This window comes from Cucurbita pepo, chromosome LG01 (assembly GCF_002806865.2).
Source record: "Cucurbita pepo subsp. pepo cultivar mu-cu-16 chromosome LG01, ASM280686v2, whole genome shotgun sequence".
In the NCBI taxonomy this organism is placed as follows: domain Eukaryota; kingdom Viridiplantae; phylum Streptophyta; class Magnoliopsida; order Cucurbitales; family Cucurbitaceae; genus Cucurbita; species Cucurbita pepo.
In genome coordinates, this window is record NC_036638.1 from 20,263,634 (window position 1) to 20,284,679 (window position 21,046).

General features: G+C 35.4%; 2 protein-coding genes and 1 long non-coding RNA gene across 4 annotated transcripts; all 3 read right to left on the reverse strand.

Moving 5' to 3' along the window:
• Positions 1 to 137: 137 nt before the first annotated feature.
• LOC111795252 (calcium/calmodulin-regulated receptor-like kinase 2) lies at positions 138 to 15,699 on the reverse strand. 2 transcript variants are annotated; one of them, XM_023677560.1, is made up of 22 exons: positions 15,492 to 15,699; positions 13,787 to 13,966; positions 13,522 to 13,708; positions 13,301 to 13,432; positions 13,129 to 13,240; positions 12,940 to 13,038; positions 12,710 to 12,839; positions 12,492 to 12,571; positions 12,266 to 12,380; positions 11,935 to 12,008; positions 11,348 to 11,430; positions 5,532 to 5,808; positions 5,253 to 5,386; positions 5,105 to 5,156; positions 4,925 to 4,997; positions 2,186 to 2,589; positions 1,905 to 2,058; positions 1,382 to 1,508; positions 1,136 to 1,221; positions 984 to 1,055; positions 611 to 814; positions 138 to 533 (listed from the first exon to the last, which is right to left on the reverse strand). In XM_023677560.1, the coding sequence occupies exons 16-22, from the start codon at positions 2,509 to 2,511 to the stop codon at positions 246 to 248; spliced, it is 1,257 nt and encodes a 418-aa protein (XP_023533328.1). In that variant the 5' UTR covers positions 2,512 to 2,589; positions 4,925 to 4,997; positions 5,105 to 5,156; positions 5,253 to 5,386; positions 5,532 to 5,808; positions 11,348 to 11,430; positions 11,935 to 12,008; positions 12,266 to 12,380; positions 12,492 to 12,571; positions 12,710 to 12,839; positions 12,940 to 13,038; positions 13,129 to 13,240; positions 13,301 to 13,432; positions 13,522 to 13,708; positions 13,787 to 13,966; positions 15,492 to 15,699; the 3' UTR covers positions 138 to 245. The 2 variants fall into 2 exon arrangements, with proteins under 2 accessions (XP_023533328.1, XP_023533335.1); XM_023677567.1 differs by lacking the exons at positions 4,925 to 4,997; positions 5,105 to 5,156; positions 5,253 to 5,386; ... (10 more) ...; positions 13,787 to 13,966; positions 15,492 to 15,699 and adding an exon at positions 3,098 to 3,367 and having other exon boundaries at positions 246 to 533.
• Positions 15,700 to 16,555: 856 nt separating this feature from the next.
• On the reverse strand, positions 16,556 to 20,806 carry LOC111777928. The gene is made up of 2 exons (XR_002812455.1): positions 20,599 to 20,806; positions 16,556 to 16,721 (listed from the first exon to the last, which is right to left on the reverse strand). It is a non-coding gene; the product is annotated as an uncharacterized LOC111777928 (long non-coding RNA).
• Positions 18,241 to 20,605, reverse strand: LOC111777912 (F-box/kelch-repeat protein At5g15710-like). The gene has a single exon (XM_023657641.1). It carries the CDS (start codon positions 20,279 to 20,281, stop codon positions 18,968 to 18,970), a length of 1,314 nt encoding a protein of 437 aa, XP_023513409.1. The 5' UTR covers positions 20,282 to 20,605; the 3' UTR covers positions 18,241 to 18,967.
• Positions 20,807 to 21,046: the final 240 nt, after the last annotated feature.

Here is a 21,046-nt window from a genome sequence, read left to right on the forward strand (position 1 = left end):
TACTGCATGGTTTTTGTATAACAAAAATCTNAATATCACATAAATTGTAGTGAATATTACTGCATGGTTTTTGTTATACAAAAACCAGTATCACCCACCTAAGTTATTAAGCAAAGGGGTAAAATGAAAGCCACAGGTTCAACACAACAATGATTTCTTTTTCTTTAAGAGGGGGAAATGGAAGAACGTATAACAAAGATTGAGGAAAGCCAAAAGAAAAAACATCTAAAATCATTAGAAATGATTCACGCTATGCCAGCAATCCTACCCAATTCCACCTGTTGTTCCTCAATTCTGCTCACTGCTCTTGTAAGATCCATGCTAGCAAAAGACATGTTATTAACTTTTCCAAGTCGCCTCTGCTTTATCTTCAATATCGCCTGCGAAACTTCGCTAATTAAAGGTCGTTTTCTCGGAACATTATGCAAGCATCTATGACCAATTTCAGCTAGCTTTCTTGCTTCTTCAAGGTTGTATTCTCCACCTAGTTGCTTATCAATTATCTCATCAATCCCATCAGGGCTCATTCCAGCCTGAAAATGTTGGTCTGAAAATCATGAAAATGTGTACTTCAAGGTAAAAAGTTATGTACTATGGAGGAAAAACTCACGAGATTGATATAATCCACTAAATTTTGGTGTGGATGAATGGCTGTGATTAATTCAAAAATGATTATGCCGAAACTATAGACGTCGCTCTTCATCGTGAACTTGTTTGTAGCCATGTATGCTGGGTCTATGTAGCCGTATGTACCCTTCAGACCAGAATTCCGGCCATCAAAAACTTCTTCCTTTGATAGCCCAAAATCAGCAACCTATAACATGTGCATGAAAATGATGAATGGTAAATACAAAAAAATGGAATTTCTCACTCTCAAATAAAATCCCAGCCCTTAAAATCTATGGTGATCTCCAGTGTTCTTTAAATTCTTCGCATTCCTTGAGTGAGATATCAAACCATAAGAAATACTCTCAAGAACATACCTTAGCTCTCATTGTATGATCCAACAGTATATTGGCAGACTTCAAATCACGATGTATGACTGGCGGAACAGCCTGATCCAAGAAAATCTAGATGAATTATCCAACAAACACTTACTCCAATAAAGTAGGAACAAATGAGAAACTTAGAATACCCCTTCATGAAGGTACTCGACTCCGTGACAGATATCAAGAGCAATCTGTAGCCTCTCGTCCCAACTCAAGACACGATTTTCTGAATCTGAATGCATGTATACCATGAAAATCATATACAAAAAGTAAAAATCTTCAAGTTTCATGCTATAAATGCTAACATGGTTTCCACATTTACCAGAAAACATAAGATTGTACTTTCAGAAAACATAAGATATCTTTAAATGATTGATGAGCTTCAAACTTACTGTAAAGAAGATCGTCCAAACTTCCATTACTCATGAACTCATAAATTAGCATATGGCTTCCTTTATCAATGCAGTACCCCATCAAATTCACAAGATTACGATGATGCAATCTTCCTAGTAGACTTACCTACAGCAAACCAAACTATGGATATTAGTATAAAGTGTTCACTGTATCTACATAAAAGTCAATATAAAGAGTCCACAAGAGTAATTTAATGACATAATTAGTGGACAAAATTAAAGTAATAAATAGTTAACTTTATCTTGAATTTCTCCTCCCTTTAATGAGAAACCATCCTAGAGATATTTATGTTCTTAATATCTTTCTATGCACCTCGACTAATTTCACGGGATAACTATCCAACTCTAAAACATTCAAGTTCAGAAACTCTCATAACTTAGTTACAAACAAGTGATATCAACAGACATTACCCATCCTATATTGATACATGAGATTGGTAGGAAAAGAACATAGAATAACTACACGAGACGGCGGAAATGGAAACATGGCTAGTACCCTAACCTCCGTTTGAAACTCTTTTTCACCCTGCTTGGAGTCTGATGCAAGCACCTTAACAGCTAGAACTGCTCCATTGGCCATCTTCGCTTTATAAACTGGACCATATGACCCTTGTCCCAAAAGCGTAGTGAAGTTCTCTGTAGCCTTCTGAATATCCCTGAAAAGTACGGGAAACAAGTGCATTAGATAACTTCACAGCTTGTCTCACGTCAAGTATTTAAAAATAAACACATGAACAAATAATTTCACCATAAAACAACGCCCATATTAAATATTGTGTATACTTGTAAGGGTACTTCAGAACACCGGATGCTGAAGCAACTATGTCTTTGTGGTGATGACTCCTCCAAGGCGACCAGGAACCGTTATGAAGCGTTTCAGATCCCCGAAAAGCAATGGAACCAGAAAGAGATGCACTAAATTCAGTACTTGCATTCGAGCCATTCGTTCGAATCTGAATATTTTCTAAACTCCGTTCATCTGTACTTCGCCGAAGATACGCATTCTTTCGGTACCATCTGATGATATAAAATACCAGGATAGCAATTAAAATACCAAGTGCCAAACCAACAGATATGCCAATGATAACTAGATCAGCTTGATGACTCATTCTTTAGCCTCATTATATTCAGTCAGAGAAAACATCTTGCACAATGATAACTGAAGGTTAAGTTTACTGATCAGCAGCCTGCAAAATGTTTATGTAAAAGGCAAATGAAAAATGGAACGTCCAAATCCAATATTCAAGAATGATGATGAAATTCTCAAACAATAAACAACAGTTTGCTATATCACACATGGAAGGACAAGAATCATTCTTTTCATCCCACACATTGTCCTAATCTTTAGCCGCATTCTGTGACTCATATAATCCGTTTACGATCAATCATTTCATTTCATATTCCATAGGTTATGTAAATCACAATAATCTCTGTTTCTTTCATCAAATGTCAACGACTTTGCCAGAGGAAGTTGCTACTCACTAATCCATTTATTCGAACAAATGGGTATTCCTATAAACTCCAAATGAACTACACAAAAACTGTTATATTGACACAAGAAGCATCTAAACCTAGACTAGTGAATCAAATAGCAATACAGCACAGTTCCGGCGAAGTCGCTCAATCGCCGATCATAGCAAGCAGGCAAAAGTACAGAAACAACGATAAAGCCAAATCCCATTAGCCAGAACTTACAGAACTCCGAAAGAGGGGCGAAAACAAACGAAATTGATGAAATTAAGCAAAACCCTGAACAGACACGAACTCCTTAGACCTCGTCGGCTGAAGAACAGCGATCCCGGAATGAATTTCCTCGGTTGTGATGGTAATTTCCAGTTGGGTCAAAGATTAAATAGGAGCAAAGAGGACCCAGTCTAGAGAATGCAATTTGCAAAAAGAAAAGGGAAGCGGAGGCGAATGGGATATTAGAGAATTCGTATTTGGTGGGAACCCAAATCCCATTGGTCCAATAATTTATGTCACAATCACAACACATATCAGCCGTCATTACTCTCGTCTTCTTCTATCACTGTTCCTTCGTATGCACCCTCCTATCGTATGCAAACTACTTCTGACTTTTCCTTTTGAGTTTGAATTTTTTCATAATACTTTATTCAGTAATATTTAAATTCAACATATTCATTACAGTTTGCAACTTCCAATATAAATTCATATATTCGATTAATAATATGGGTTCTCTTTAGATTCTCCAAACTCCGACTACGATCGCCAACTTCATCAGCCATCTGATTAGGCGGCGGCTGGAGACTTGGGGGAGGACGGCATCTGACGCCAAGAGCGGCGGAGGACGGCAGAGGAAGAGATGGGTGATGATCAGAAGAACTGATTTGGGTATGTTGGTGAAGAGAAGAAGGCGTCGGCGCTCGTTTAATTTTATTTTTAATAGAAAATTCATAAATTGAATATAGACTTAATGAACACTAATAAAAATTAAGAAACTAAATAAATATAAATTTAAAGGTTAAGAGAGTAATTTTAATTATTTTATTATTTGTCACTATTTAATGTTTATTTAATTAATAAGAAATATAGTCAAATCAAATCAAGACTTATTTAATTAATCATTATTTATTTGGCTTATTGTTAAGTTACTTTAATTTTCTTTTGAATTTATTGTTTGAAAAAGTTACGAAAAATGATTTTGAGGTAAAAGAAAGAGTATATAAATACATATATGAATATGGCAAAATCAAATCTTAAAAAAGATTTTACTAATTTCAAAATTTTATATTTACTATTTTACTTCCCATATGAACTAAAATAATATTGTTTAATTTTAAAAAAAAATATAATTTAGAAAAATATTTGAAAGGAAGTAACTAGTTAAGAACTTATACAAATATTAAAAATTACTTAATTAAATAATAATTGAGTTAAAACATAAATTTTATTTTTTTTAAAAAAATAAAAAAATAGAAAAATAAAATGTAATTAAGAAGAAAAAGAGTTGTTCGAAAGTGTATTATGGGCAAACCTAGATTCATCCAAATGTTCTCCAAAAACATATCTTTTTTTTTTTAACCCACCACCATGCTTGTTTCTTCTAAAGATTGAACCTTCAAACAAAGTAGGCAATGATCCCGCCTTATTTCAGAACAGACAAAACTAACTTAAGTTCATTTCAAATAATCTTTTCCAAGATTGGATGAGTACCAAACAATTTCAAGATTTATTAAAAATGTATAAGCTAAATTTTGGACATTTGAGACTATATGAACTAAAATAGTATCAAACACAGAGCATGTATTTAATCATAATTGCTCATATACCACCATTAACTATATTTTTAAAAAAATTTGAAATTTCAAGGGTATATGAAAAATAAATAAAGAAAGTAGGTACTGCTGGAAACTAGAAAATAGTAGCTTGAAGTATTATGAGCGTAGCCATATATGCCTTCCTATATTCACATTCATTATTGACCACCAAACAGTGTTCATGTCAAAGAAATTCCAGAATAATGTATGCACAAATTTGTGTTAGAGCTAAAGTGAGAGGTACCTCTTTGCCACACATGATATCCTTGCCAATGGCAGATAGCCCTTTTAATTTAGTAGATAGAAGAAACCATCACCTACATAAAAACGAGAGAGCTGGAGTAGGTGAGTGGAGTTCAGGAGGGATTCCAAGTGTTGTTTAATAGCTATGAATCTTCATTCTAGCAAATAAGCAAGCACGCACCTTCAAGGATAGGCCTGTATACCACCAGTATATGTCGCCCCGATCCTTCAGCCTATGTAGAAACATAGAACATCTAAATATTACAGAAACAGAAACAACACTAGAACACATTTTATTGATACAACATTTTTCACTGGATTCCAAATACCTATCACAAACTCGTCTTCATGATTTCCACCATCAAGCTTCACTTGCTTCATCTGATTCATACGAAGATAGCCACCCAGGAGGCAAAAATTTTCCCCCGAGATTAAACTCTTTTGTCTCTTGTCCAACCAAGTCCTGTATTCACATATTTTGATTTCTCAAAACACAAGCTCATTTCAAATGGAGATTAAGCTACGTTGATAAAGAGAAGCAACTAAAAGTCATCAGAAACTATATAACTTCCAACAATGCCTTCTGCGAAACGGAATTAAGATCAAACCTCAAATCTCTCAATTCCAACCACAGAACTCCAAATGCATCTCTCCGAGATAGCGCGCACATTCTAGTCTAGTGTAAACAGAGATAAGGAAGAGAGATGGAAAGAGGTTTGAAGAACCAGAACAGTGGAGTAGTACCGACACGGCGATTCCTGCGTTTGAGAATGGCCATGGAATCGGCAAAAGGATGAGAATCGTCGCTGGTGAAAGTGAGTGCGGTTAGGTAAGATCCTGAGCCTGAGCCGTTGAGATTCCATTCCAGTGTGAGTTTAAATCTGCCTATAAAAGATATGAGACTGTATGACCATTGGCAAAAATCCCAAAATCATGTTTAACCCATCAATCATGCTATATAAATTTAAAGAAAAATGTGAAGAAAATGTTGTTCAAATTATCACAAGATGGTGCCATTCAAGCCACATTAAAGAAGAATCAAACTTTATTTATTGTTAGATGGTTACAAATTTTGGGTGGATGATAATTTAGAGCTATGGTGTTTTTTTAATGTATTTTAAGGCTTATTTACATTGTGCCTAATTATATACATATACAGCTACAAATTATGAGGCTATATAAAGCCATGTATTATGTTATTTTTATAGAAGGGAGTAGTAAAAATGAGCATTTGTGTTTTTTTTTAACCCACTACTAAATTTCGTTGCAATTATATACATAGTTTAGGTTGTATATTTAAAATCATTCAAGCTTGATTTGCTTGTGGAGTGATTCGAATCTCAAACAAGTAAGATCTCAAGGAAAGAACATTTATTTGAGATTCAAATCACTTCACAAGCAAGCAGTCAAACTTGAGTGATTCTAAACATGCAAACTAAACTAGAATTGCAAATANAAAAAAAAAAAAAAAAAAAAAAAAAAAAAGCACAAATGCTTATTTTTACTGCATTTTCCAAGCCTCTTGTACAAAAATAAGATACATGGCGTTATATAGCCTCAAAATTAAAATCCTTGACCTTCTCTGAGGTATTACAAGAGTTGCAACTTTCATATTGTATGACCATAATTAGCCACTATGGAAATATTTTATGACCATAATTAGCCAATGTAAATAAGTCTTAAAATAAATTAGAGAAACACCATAACTCTAAAATATCATCCCAACCATAAATGAAACTTAATTCTTCTTTAATGTTGCCCGTCTATTTTCCTTGAAATTTATACAGCATGATTGATTCACTGGTTCATATGAGGGAGGCATTGTGTCATCTTGCTAGTGTAATCTAATAATTCATAACAATGGTTTTGTTATTCTTGCTAGGTCTAATGGTGTTGAAAACACTTGTTATATATTTTTTTTTCCTTTTTCTTTTGGATAATCCCCCCTTGAGGGTCTAGTCTATTCAATCTATAGGCCAAAAATTACGAAGATTCTTATGGCATAAGAAATCTTATACCAAACTTCTCCAAGAATTCTCTATTCTTAGGTCTTAATTTCTGCCGTCCAACACATATCCTCCATCGACCACACAAGATGTATCTATTATGCTTTTATGTAACTCGGTTTCACTCTTCCACTTTGAATATGTGAGACAACTTTACCTATTTATCTTATTTAGTAATCTGAATCTCGTAAACTGGGCTTCGATTACAATGATGTTGGTGTGTTTTTGAACCAAAGACTCTATTATGCTTTTATGTAACTCGGTTTCGCTCCTTCACTTTGAAGATGTGAGACAGCTTTACCTATTTACCTTATTTAGTAACCTGAATCTCGTAAACTAGGCTTCGATTACAATGATGTTGGTGTGTTTTTGAACCAAAGACTCTATTCCCTGACCGGAACCTTTAACTCTACTCTATTCTCTTCCTCTTCTTCTTAGTGATAATCTAAGGGGGACTCGAGAAGGAAGCTATCAATTTCGAGAAAGTACCTCATTTCGTCATCATAATACTTTATTCACTTGCCACATAGATCATTCCAATTAAGTACCCAATTTCATCATCACAATACTTCATTTACATGTCACAAATTAAACCTCATTAGACAAATACTACATCAAATATTATTTTAGATCTAAAGAATGGCAAGAAATCATCAATCAAAAATTGAATTCCAATCTCATACTTTACCAAAAAAAAAAAGAAAATTCTTGTATCCAAACTTATCCATCTTCCGTCCTTTTATAATAAACCATTAAACTAAAAAAGTTTAGAAGATCGTCGATTATCAAAAAGTTGAGTCTAATTTCGTACTTTAACCCACAATTCTCTTATCCAAACTTATTTTCCTTCCTTACATACATAACTATGAGACTCGAAAGATTCAAAAGATTGTTCATTACCTAACTTAAAAGACAAAATACAAATCAACTTTTCTTTATCACAAATTAAGCAAATTCTTTTTTTCTAATGCTTCCTTCCTTAAAACTTCCCGGACCTCTTTTTGTGATCCTTTGTAACTCGATTCCAACAATTCTTCGCTTTTCAATTGTCTTTGATTCAAATTCTTTCATACTTCTTATGTCATATGACATCTTAGAACTTAGATTCCAACCTTTCTTCATTTTTTAATAGTCTATTAAAAAATATAGTCCTACATTTACCATACTAGCGCATTGAAAATCTCTTCCTTTGATCCATTAACCTTCCTTGGGTCTCTTAATCCATTTTTCGGATCCCTCAAACTTTTTTTGGGCACCTTAAACTTACCCGAGTATCTTAATCTTACTTGGGCTCTTACAAATTCTCCCCCTCTTAAAAACTTGCGTCCTCGAAAGTTCACTTTTCTTACCATGCATTGGGGGAGTACTTGGTCTTAGTTATGTCCTTCCAAGTTCCTTGAGGATCCTTGCATGAGTTTTTCCTTCTCCGACATGTTTTTCTAATTTTCCCTTGTGGCCTTTTGTCATGCCTTAAGGTCATGCATTTATTCTTCCGGTATTTGTTATTCTTGACAGTCTTCTTCAGATCCTTTCTTGAGATCACAAGTCTTTCTTGGTCATCCTTGTGTTTTTCCATATATCTTGGAGCATAGTTCCTTCCTCGTATCCAACAACTTTTGACTTCATAATCAACCTTGTTCCTTCACGGTTGTATTTTAGAGACCTCTCTTGTTCCTTCTTGTACAATGGTGGGTTTTAGGGTTTCAAAGTCTCCTTGGAGTAAATACTATTTCTTTTTCAAACCTTTTTCAAAGGCTTCAATCCTTAAAATTTCTTGCCCAACATTGAAAATCTCTTCCTTTGGCCCATTAACCTTCCTTCGGTCTCTTAATCCTTTTTTTGGATCTCTTAAAACTTTCTTGGGCACCTTAAACTTACCCTAGTATCTTAATCTTACTTGAGCTCTTACAAATTCTCCCTCTCTTAAAAACTTTTGTCCTCGAATTTCATACTATGCATTGGGGGAGTACTTGGTCTTAGTTATGTCCTTCTAAGTTCCTTGAGGGTCCTTGCATCGATTTGTCCTTCTCCGACATATTTTTCTATTTTGCCCTTTGTGGCCTTTTGTCCTACCTTAAGGCCATGAACTTGAGTCTTTCTTAGCAGGGCCTTTTGTCCTACCTTAAGGCCATGAACTTGAGTCTTTCTTAGCCATCCTTGTGTTTTTCCTTATATCTTGGAGCATATTTCCTTCCTTGTACCCAACAAGTTTTGACATAATCAACCTTGTTCCTTCCATGTTGTATTTTAGAGACTTCTCTCATTCCTTCTTGTACAAGGCTTATTCGTGGGTTTTCGGGTCTTACATCCGTCTTTCATTGGAGTAAACACTATTTCTTTTTCAAACCTTTTTCAAAGGCTTGAATCCTTATAAGTCCTTGCTAGGGCATTGAAAATCTCTTCGTTCGGCCCATTAACCTTCCTTGGGTCTCTTAATTCTTTTTATGGATCCCTTATAAATTTCTTGGGCACCTTAAAATTACCGAGTATCTTAATCTTTCTTGGTCATCCTTGTGTTTTTCCTTATATTTTGGAGCATATTTCCTTCCGGGTACCCAACAAGTTTTGACATAATCAACCTTGTTCCTTTAAGGTTGTATTTTAGAGACTTATTGATGGGTTTTCGGGTCTTGCGTCAGTTTTTCCTTGGAGTAAATACTATTTCTTTTTCAAAGGCTTGAATCCTTATAATTCCTTGCTAGGGCATTGAAAATGTCTTCCTTTGGCCCATTAACCTTCCTTTTTGGATCCCTTACAAATTTCTTCGGCACCACAAACTTACCCGACTATCTTAATCTTACTTGGACTCTTACAAATAATCCCCTTCTTAAAAATTGTTGTCCTCGAAAGTTCACTTTTCTTACCATGCATTGTTGTCCTCGAACCTTCCTTCGGTCTCTTAATCCTTTTTTTGGATCCCTTACAAATTTCTTCAGCACCACAAACTTACCCGAGTATCTTACTTGGACTCTTACAAATAATCCCCCTCTTAAAAATTGTTGTCCTCGAAAGTTCACTTTTCTTACCATGCATTGGGGGAGTACTTGGTCCTAGTTATGTCCTTCCAAGTTCCTTGAGTGTCCTTGCATCGATTTTTCCTTCTCCGACATATTTTTCTAATTTTCCCTTGTGGACTTTTGTCCGGCCTTAAGGCCATGTCCTTAAGTCTTTCTTGGCCATCCTTGTGTTTTTCCTTCTATCTTGGAGCATATTTCCTTCCTTGTACCCAACAAGTTTTGACATAATCAACCTTGTTCCTTCGAGGTTGTATTTTAGAGACTTCTCTTTTTCCTTCTTATACAAGGCTTATTGGTGGGTTTTCGAGTCTTAAGTCGGTCTTTCCTTGGAGTAATAGTATTTCTTTTTAAACTTTTTTCAAAGGTTTGAATCTTTATAATTCCTTGCCAGGGCATTGAAAATCTCTTTGTTTGGTCCATTAACCTTCCTTGGGTCTCTTAATCCATTTTTCGGATCCCTCAAACCTTTTTTGAGCACCTTAAACTTACTCGAGTATCTTAATCTTACTTGGGCTCTTACAAATTCTCCCCCTCTTAAAAACTTTCGGAAGTTCACTTTTCTTACCATGCATTGGGGGAGTAATTGGTCTTAGTTATGTCCTTCCAAGTTCCTTGAGGGTCCTTGCATCGATTTGTCCTTCTAGACATGTTTTTCTAATTTGCCCTTGTGGCCTTTTGTCCTGCCTTAAGGCCATGTACTTAAAGTCTTTCTTGGCCATCCTTATGTTTTTCCTTATATGTTGGAGCATATTTCCTTTCTAGTACCAACAAGTTGTGACATCATCAACCTTGTACCCAAAATGATTGGAAGACCTTGGGTGCAGTGTAGCCTTATTAGATCACACCTCTATGTACAATTTTTTGTAATTACCATTAAATCTTTTTTTGTTTGATTGGATTATCTTTTTGGGTCAATTGGGCTCCTCTTGGGGATATGACACCCGTTTCTTTTAAACAATTCTTTAGGTCTTATTTTGCCTGATTTGAGCACCTCTATAGGTCAATTGGGTTCCTCTAGGGATGGTTTTCTAGTGTTCCTCTTGTATTCTTTTATTTGATCTTCATGAAAGCTTCACTTTCATTTTTTTAATGAAAAAAGATCCATTCATAACTACCTAAAAAGCTCATGAAACAAAAGATGTAATTTAATTCCTTACTCATGAACCTCTTTCAACTTTAACATTCATTACAATCCTCTATTGTAGTTTAATCATTTACTCTTGAAATAAAAACATGATATCAGAAGCACAAAGAACATCAAAAAAGAAAAACAAAGACATAATAAAAGTTAAACATAGGAATCTAACCTTATTAGAAACACAACATTGCCAAAAATGTAATTCCTATGAGAACCAAATCAGACATATGGTAGTTCATGATGTCAAATAGAAAATTTCTTACGTGAAGTGTTTAAAGTAGCAATTGAAGTTGGATTCCTTGTACATGACCTCAACTTATTATCCATCTATGTCCACCATTTCCATCTGAAAATTTTACAACACAGTTACTAAAGTAAATCTTCTACATTAGCAAAGGAAATATGAGCAATAATGACAAACCAATGAGATATGGATAATTTAAAACCATTAAAAGTGGACATTTATTATATTTTGTTAAAGTTTGACCCTAATTCTAGCTTGTTTGTGAATAGAATAATCTAAAATAATATTTACATGATCCATATTTGATAGGCCAATCTATAACTCTAGTGCACGGAGTTAAATAAGCACCAAATATCAACTTTGAAAATTTTGAATCAAGAATTAACTTATTTTATTGTATATGCATAAAATAATCTAACATGGTTTATCGTGAATAATTTTTTAGTGTTATTCAATTTCCAAATCTCATTCACAACATTTTTTCAACTTGTCGGGTGACTGGCAACCAATATAATAATGTCCAATGAAGCAAGCTAGTAAGACAAAAACTTCTAAAGAAACCATAGAAAACATACTTTCTCAAATTCACTCCCCTCAGAAGCTTACCTCTTTTTAGACTCTGCACCAAATTCTTTCTTAGACTCTGCCTTTTCCTCTTCAGCTGACCAAACTCCTTCTACCTTTAAGAAAAAAGTAATGTAACTTAATCAGAGGATGTTATCATGCTATATATGTCATACATGATTAACATACAAAATTTTAAAGTTAACACCATTAAATAACAAGTCACAAAGGCTTATCAAAAGATGCTAAAATGAGTATTGAGCCTTGTTGAGCAGCATTAACTTAAAAACTTACTAAAGCCACTACTTTTGTATCCTCAAGAGGATTACAAGAAGGATTTAAAAGGACTAACTAGTTGGTGTAGTTTCGTTACCAGGGGATTTTCGGCTTCCCATACTCGAAAGAGGTGCCTAGTTCGGCGTCATCAGAAAGCTTTTTCAAAACAGAAACACTAGCTTCTAGGTTAGGTTATCCTCATAAATCTTGTCCTGCAAAATACAATTGCATATTTTAAAGGATGAATTTGAAAATATTCCAGATCAGTTGAAAATTGGAATGAAAATGATTAAATGTATAGGAAGAGAACTAGAATAACTCACCCATTGCTTGTAGCAATCAACATTTTGCGTCAAACACCAAATGAAAACGTTAGTTGCTTCTCCAGATAGCTCTGAAACACCTATTAATGGATATTCTCTCAGTCACTGTTGATATGCAAAAAGGTACAAAAAAAAAAAAAAAAAAAAAANAAAAAAAAAAAAAAAAAAAAAAAAAAAAAAAAAAAAAAAAAAAAAAAAAAAAAATCAAAGTATCATACTTTCTCCTGCTGCTTTGGCAGCAAAACTAAATATCTTCTGTGAAACTTGTTTCAATGCTTTACTACCAGGAGAGCCAACAAGTGCAACCTCCTTCAAGGTTGGATAGATAGCCTCAAACCTTTCAGTAGCCTGCAAATAGTACAATGTCAAGAAAAAAAAAAAATAAAAAAAATTGCATATTGTTTTCAGCATATTAGATAACAGCAACAGTTCCCTTGACTATACCGACCTTCACTCTAGACTGGGGATTACAACTTCTACTACTAACTATGGGCAAAAGGTAATGTGCCCATGCATAAAGCCCTATTGCAAGATCTGCTTGACAAGCCTGACATGGGAATAAGGAAATCCAGTATAAGAAGCATAAAAAAAGAAACTAAACATCAATGAATTATAAAACACATTAATATCAATTCACCTGAACTATCATCCAGACAAGTACTGGAAGCTTGTCCGAGTTTTCCCTTATTAATATCAATCTCAGGTTTTCTTCGTAATACCATTGCTAGGACGACTACAAATAGGGCAACCTGTTATGCAGTAATATATTAATTCTTGAATCATACAGAAAATTGTAGTATTATTATTACCATTATTAGGTATTGTAGTATCAATCTATGTGGGATTCCATTTCTTGCCGAAGATGGCTTTAACACTCTAATTTCGTCAAAGAAATAGATTTCCTAGGCTTTTCAGCCTCTTTTAGATCATCCTTGAAGTCCCTGCAGTACATTTTTGCTTTATAAACTTCCAGAAAACAAACAAGGTTGAAAACTAGTTAATAAACTTCAAATAAACAAACCACTGATACCTGAGATTTTGAGGAAGCATGTTGTGCTCCCTTTTTAGAGCATTTGGCACTAGCTTGTTGAGTCGCAAAGTCAGCAAGAATGCTATCTAAAGACCATAAAGCGAAAGAGTTGAGTGCCTCGAGAGAACGTTTATTAAGCCAATCAACTGACGCCCTATAGACATCCTCAGAAATATGAGAGGGGGATCTGCAAAAGAGTTTAATTAAAACAGAGAATTTGGAACTCAAGCCAAACCAACCTGTTGCAGGACTGTTATGTTTTCACCTGGAGCTGGAGCAATTACAGCACAGAAGAGAAAATTGGTAGCTCCCAATGTTGTAGCCATCTGCAGACCATCTCCTCTGTTTGCAAGTGCTCCCCAACAGATGAAGTTAGCATCAAGAAACTGCACTACTACCTCTGAACGCAGTGTCTCCTCACAGAAAGAGGGCGTAAATGGGTGATCTGGTGAATGTAGATACAAATATCAATTTTCAAAATTTTGCATCAAGAATTAACTTATTTTATTGCTTGTGCATAAAATAATCCAACACGAATAATTTTATAGTGTTATTCAATTGTCAAATCCCATTTACAACATTTTTGCACCTTGTCAGGTGACTGGCGACCCATATAATAGTTTCCAATGAAGCAAGCTAGCAAGACAAAAACTTCTAAAGAAACCATAGAAAGTATGTTATCATGCCATATAACAGCCTAAAGAATATTAGTGCCAGAAAACTAGACCCCAAATCACCAAAATGTATACATGATGAGTTTTTTAGAGGGTAATATTAAGGCCGCTTTGCTGAATTGTAGCTTGGTTGAGCATTGAGGAGAGGTGGGAGCTCTCAAAGCTCCCTTGGCATTGATAAAATAGTAAATATATAATTCAAGTTCTACCAAAAACAAGCTAAAAAATTTTATACTTATTGTTGGACGAGCTAGAAGACTGAAAGAGCTCTTTTTCATCTTTGAGATTAAGATAGAAGACTAGAAGAGTGGTTCTTTGTTTTCAATATTCAGCGTGTTTCCTAATTGAACTATGGATTAATGCAGTGAAAGCTATTTGATTAAAATTATAGATTTTAAGAAATCAAAGAATCGAATAAGCTCGTCTAAACTTGGTGTTCTCTCTCAAAGTCATTTGTTCGATATTCGTTACAGGATATTTGCATTAACTGGAACGCCTTCTTATATCCTTTGTAGCTTCTTTTGACCCCTGGATCATTTTATTTTGTTCACTTGAATTAATTTTTGTACCCCTAAATAAGAATAACCTCTGAAGTTCTCCAGTGAATTCCTAAATATGAATTTCAAACACAGAACAGCGACCAAACTACGCATAAAATTAAAAGGCTGTAATGAAATTTTAAGGCAATCGGAGGAAGAGAGCAGAATTATCACTATACCCTTGAAATTTCAAACTCAGACCGGCGACCAAACTTCCCGTAAAACTAAAAGGCTGAAAACGAAATTTTATGGCAGTCGGAGGAAGAGAGAGCAGAATCATCACAGTACCCTTAAAATTTCAACCCCAAAACAGCGACCAAACTACGCATAAACTAAAAGGCTGAAAACGAAATTTTCAGGCAATCGGAGGAAGAGAGAGCAGAATAGTCACAGTACCCTTAAAATTTCAAACCCAAAACAGCGACCAACCTACGCATAAACAAAAAGGCTGAGAACGAAATTTTTAAAGCAATCGGAGGAAGAGAGCAGAATTTTAAGACAATCGGAGGAAGAGAGCAGAATTGTCACTGTACCCTTAAAATTTCAAACTCAGACCGGCGACCAAACTACCCGTAAAACTAAAAGGCTGAGAACGAAATTTTAAGGCAATCGGAGGAAGGGAGAGCAGAATCATTACTGTACCCTTAAAATTTCAAACTCAAAACAGCGATCGAAGTACGCATAAACTAAAAGGCTGAAACGAAATTTGAAGGCAATCAGAGGAAGAGAGAGCAGAGTCATCATCACGGTACTTCACCTCTATTTTTCATCACCGAAACGAGGCGAGAAACTTCTTTCAATTCTGCTCTCTGTTCCTCCGATTGCCTGGTAACAATGTAGCGTTTGGTTTGGGCAGCGAACACTCAAAAGAGAAGAGGGCGTTGATGGAGCCTTGTAACTATCCAACGAACACTGAAAAGGGAAGAGGCCGTTGATGGAGCGCTCTGATTGTAGTATGAGAATGTGCTGAAGAAGAGAGTGTGCGTGCGGGAGATATATATAACCGCGCACGCAGGGTCCGTGACAGCTGGCATCCGAGAATGGCGGGTAACGGCTCTGAAGACCGTTTTGACTTTGACCTTGGAAAACCGTCGACGATATGAACGTTGAAGCGCCGGAGAAAACAAATGAAAGAATTTTTTATTAATATTATTATCCTTCTTTCTAATTTCTTTTAATATATTAATTACTGGAAGTTTAATTCCCAATGAATAACAAACAACAATGTTAATCGGTAAACTAAGATTAATTGAGTTCAAATTTTGAATTTCATAATCTTCTTTCATACCAACATCAATTCTGAATTATCAACCTTCAGAGTTTTTATTAATATTTAATTAAACAATTGAGATCAAAATTTAAAAAATTTAAATTATAGAGGTTCATGATTTAATCTAAAGTTTTTAATTAAATTAATTTTGATATTTCAGCTGTTTGGTTGATTTGGACAACCGATTTGATTAGGTTGGTACGGATAGGGATAATGAAAGTTTAAGATCGTAGATATCAATTAAATTTTAAATTTTTTATTTTTATTATTGAAATCAACGCTAAATGAATAAATTTACTTTTAAATTTTATATTTTATCTAAAAAAAAACTTTAAACTTGAAATGTTTCAATAATACATTTACTATTAATTCCAGTTTCGGACCGCAACCATTCAACTTTTAAAAAGTTTTATTAATACTTTTCAATTTTTTTAAAAAAGTTCAAAAATACCTACAATTAGTACAATATTTTAAATATGCATGAAATCTTAAGAGCGGCATTAACACTTTTAAACTTTTAAAAAATTCATCAATATAAGAACAAAAATCATCTATCAACACCTCATAAATTGTTTTTCAAACTATTTAATATTACTTTTTAAAGTTTATGAATATTTTTGAAACTAGTACCGAGTCGTCTCTTCTTCTTCTCAAGCTTAGCCAATCGCATAGTCTTCCCTCCCTTGTTTTTCTTCATCTTCTCTAGCCAGTTGCTACCTGAAAGCAGATGATTAATAATTGATATATATGAATCTTCAAAGTACAAAGATGGAATGAACTAAACAGACCACACCAGGTAGAAAAAAGGGTATGAACTCAATGCTTTGCATTCATGAAGTTATGTCTAGGAGGTTGGCGTTGAGGGTCTCGTAGTCAATCTAAAGGTCTCTTCCTTCAGCTATGTTATTTGAATCCTTTTTAACACCATTCGGCATCTCTTCTCTAATCTCTATCCACCCTTTTCGTTAGTAAGTACTCAAATGATCTTCTTCCTAAACAATTCTACCAATATCATGGGGAATTTTCTGCTGAAATTGTGATCCTGTTGCCTAATCAGAAACCCCCAGTATAATATGTAGAAAAGCAGAAGCGAAAAAGAGTTTATTTTTTAAGCTAATAATGAAATGAAGCATACCCTTCGTAACAATCAAGCATTTTCTTTAGTTCCTGTAAGCCAGCTTTTACACCTTATATAAGAATTTAAGAACACATTAAGAAACAGCAACATACAGATTCATAAAAACTGCAAAATATGCCTCGAATAGTGAGTGCAAGAGACTTCCCAACTACGAAGATGATAAAGAAAACCCATAGAACTGTTCACTAGTTACTTAATTCTCCTGTATAAGCGTTTCACATTGGAAAAAGGGAATGAGAGCTTCAAATAAATAGACTCAAAATCAAGTTAAAGCTAGGATTTCGAAGCCCATCTCTTGTATCATATACATTCTTGATGCGTGCAGAACTTGAAATGCTCGTTAGAAATAAGTAAAATATAGAGGATTTGAAGACTTTTTTCCATTACCTAGCCCTATGGATTGTTTTCTTTTCATGCAAGCAAAGAAAAAGGTACAGATGGGGACCAGTGTTTACCTTCAATGATTCACAATTCAATGGCTTCCTAAGTCTGATGATGTAACGGGATTGATGCAAAATAAGCTGAACGATCCCAAATCCTCGGCAAAGTCGAGAGTTTTTCACCCAAGATGGTTTGGAGTATTCCAAAGAGGCCTGCGGGTTCCAAGATAATAACTCAAACTGGAGAGAACTTTGCCTTCTTGATCTATCTCCGTGCTACAATTACATTTGCTTTCCTTTCAACTTTGAGGTAACAGCATACTATGAATCAATGTGAAAAAACAGTATCCTTGATGGCAACATAAGCTTGATCTTGCAGGCCATTTGGCACCTTATTAAGTGAACGACACCCTATTCTTTAGCTCAACTTCTAAAATAACCCCATCAGAACCTGTGCCTAAGGGATGGGGTGTATTAAGATGAGATGAAATCTGAAATTATTCAACTTTTTGAACCACAGGGTAGTTCACACTGGTGAAATACTGGATTTCATCTCAGAAGGCAAGCTTCAATCTGTTGACAATATTAGTCCTAACAGTAATTAGTAATTACGATGAGGGGGGGAATCAAGACTTAAGACTTTTGAAGCCAATTAACATTAGATTTAAAAACATAGCAAGGGACAATATCTGGTTTGGTATAAGAGTTCCCGTTCGACTTGAAGAAATTGTCCTTTTTATAACGTCCTGAACAGATCGTACAAATCAATCATTTTACATTTGAGAAAATTTCTGAAGCCTATATATATGCAATGATCAAAACAACAATTTCGGTTTTCAACTCCAACCATAGAAGTTCGCCTGAAAGCTCAGATTGTTAAGAACCTCTTGAAGCACTACGTTTAACTTGAGCAGCTAGTGACCAAGAACCAAACCCAGCACTGCAAGTTCCTGAAATTTGGCATTGACATTCTTGATCGTCATAGTTGAACTTTGAAGTCAGCAGCTCACAATAATATCTCAGATTGAACTGCAAGAGCAATGGAGCTAATTTCCATAGAGATAACTCGAACTGAACCTAAACCAACACATCTGAAAATACAAGCTTGGCTTCCATTCTTCCCAAATACCAACCACATATAATTTTCTTGAATGCAGTTCATCCCATGCTCAAGCTAGCACGTCATTAAACCCATGCAAGGAAAGTCTTGGTTGAAACTATTCTTACTACTGCTAAACCTTGCAAACAAAATTGGCCTCCTAGAATTATGACCATGGAATGGAATTAATCCAGCAAACAGCAGAAGAAACTTAGATGATCGGCCAGTAATCACAAAGTGAGGAAACCATATACAAGGATGTGTACATGAAGAAGTCATGAAAAATTGTGCCTCAGATAAGAATGGATGTAATAAAGAATCATCAAGGAAAAAAAAAGAAGTCAGCTCAGAATACAGAAGCATCAAATCTTGGTTCATAAAAGCAGACCTGGCTGTTACATGACTGCAAAGCACAGCCAGCAATCCAAGACCATACTTTCTTATCGACGTCATAAAGAAGACTCTTTCCTTGGTTCCAAGATGTAAAGCAGATCAGATTATCCTGTCCAAAGCACTCAAATCTCTCTGCCGATAACCTCAACAAAATACGAAAATATTTAGGTGGCATTCTACTAATCTCCACCCACATAATTTTTGCATGATCTAGTTCCCAAATTCTCATGCTTTGAAGAGTGCTATAAAGACCAATCCTTCCAACAAGAAATAGGCGCTTCTGTGTACCAGCAACCAAATACCCATCCAATAAAGAACGAGGGAACCTAGCAGGAATATGTTCCCAATAGCCTGTATCCAGCCGATACATCATTAAACCAAGCGGAGAAAGAGCTTCCAAGTATAATTTGGAATCACAATATGCCATCTTCGAGGAGCAGAGATTTACAGCAGGCATAGTTTGATGAAGTGACCAACGGTTCAGCTTTGAGTCATAAACTTCAGTGGGCAGGGACTTGTCACCATAAATATCACTAGTCGCTACGACTTTAAATGACCGATCAGTCCGATCAACAACCAAAATCAGCTGCCTCTGCTGATTATGGTGCATACTTGGCAAGGCCCTCCACTTTTGTGTGAGGGGATTGCATACCAAGGTTTTGAAAGTTAGTCCATCAAGCCCAGAAAAGCAAACAAGACCGCCAGATGAACCAACCAACCAGAATGCCCAAGGAGGCAAAAATGTGAATGGAATCTTATACCATGTTTTTAATGGCAAGCTGAAGACTGAGCATTGGGGGGTTTGAGAATTCTTCCAAAATGTGAGAAGACAAGGCCCATGTGAAGGCACTTGTGCATGAAATTTAAGAAAACTAGTGTCTTGAAGTATAGAATTCCACTTTTTACAAACAGAAAGAAGCCTAAAGATTAAAAATGGAGGAACTCTAGCTAAGATCTCGTTTAACAAATCTTCAGGCAGCATCGCCCATATACCATCTTCCATTTGAACATCTGGATGGGATGCTTTACTAAATGTTGTAACTGTTTCTTCATCTAGACCACGAGGTTTGGTCTTTATAACCTTCTGCCTCGAAGGACTAGTATTTCTGGATCCTGCCCTACCCAATGGACTAGTATTCCTCCCCCCACCTCCCAGGGGCGACACTTGTTCAGCAACCCTATTGTCTTCACGAACAACCCCACTTCCCAAAGATTTAGAATCAACAATTCCAGACCCAGATTGAGAAGATTCCCCAATCCCATCCATGGCGATGGTCTAATTCACAAAGTACACAACAAAACTCCCTTATGCACTCTAAATGCAGAACAGAATTCAATATCTTCACTCCAAAAGATCCAAAAATTCCAGGCGAAACAGCACCTTTCAACTTCGGATGTCAAAACCTATCTCCCAAAATCTCTACCAAGTGCACAGAACAATCAACCAGAACAATCGTTCCATTTCAAATTGAACAGAATAACAAAACGAAAACGAACCCAAACTTCATTCTATCAGATCCTTAGACAAGAGAATCAGTCACTGACCCAAATCAAAAAACGAAAACATTTAAGCCCAAATGAAACCTGACAACGCCGAACAGAACCTTTGTCGGCAGAGATGAGGCTTCTACCAGGCTCCGCCATGAACAAAAACCTTCCTTAGAGCTCGAAGATTAGAAATCCGGCATCCAAATTAATAGAAGGACCTGACGTTAAAGAGAACCCTGATTCTTTCCATTCTCCTTCCATTTTTCTCAAGCAAGCACTCGCCCGCTCTTTCTTCGGTTTTCTCCGCGAATATTTCTGGCGAATGATTTAAAATAAATAAGAAATATAATATAAATTGGAGGTTCAAATCCCCTATTCAGGTACGGTAATGAGTTCGTGAGATTGGATCCCCGCCGAATCAAAATATGCCACGTGGTTTATATTTGATCGACTCGGTGTGTTTTTATCTGCCTTCGTGCTTATCCAATTAAAGAAAATGCCACAAGAGAAATTATATTATTAAAACATAGTTTAATTTAAATTT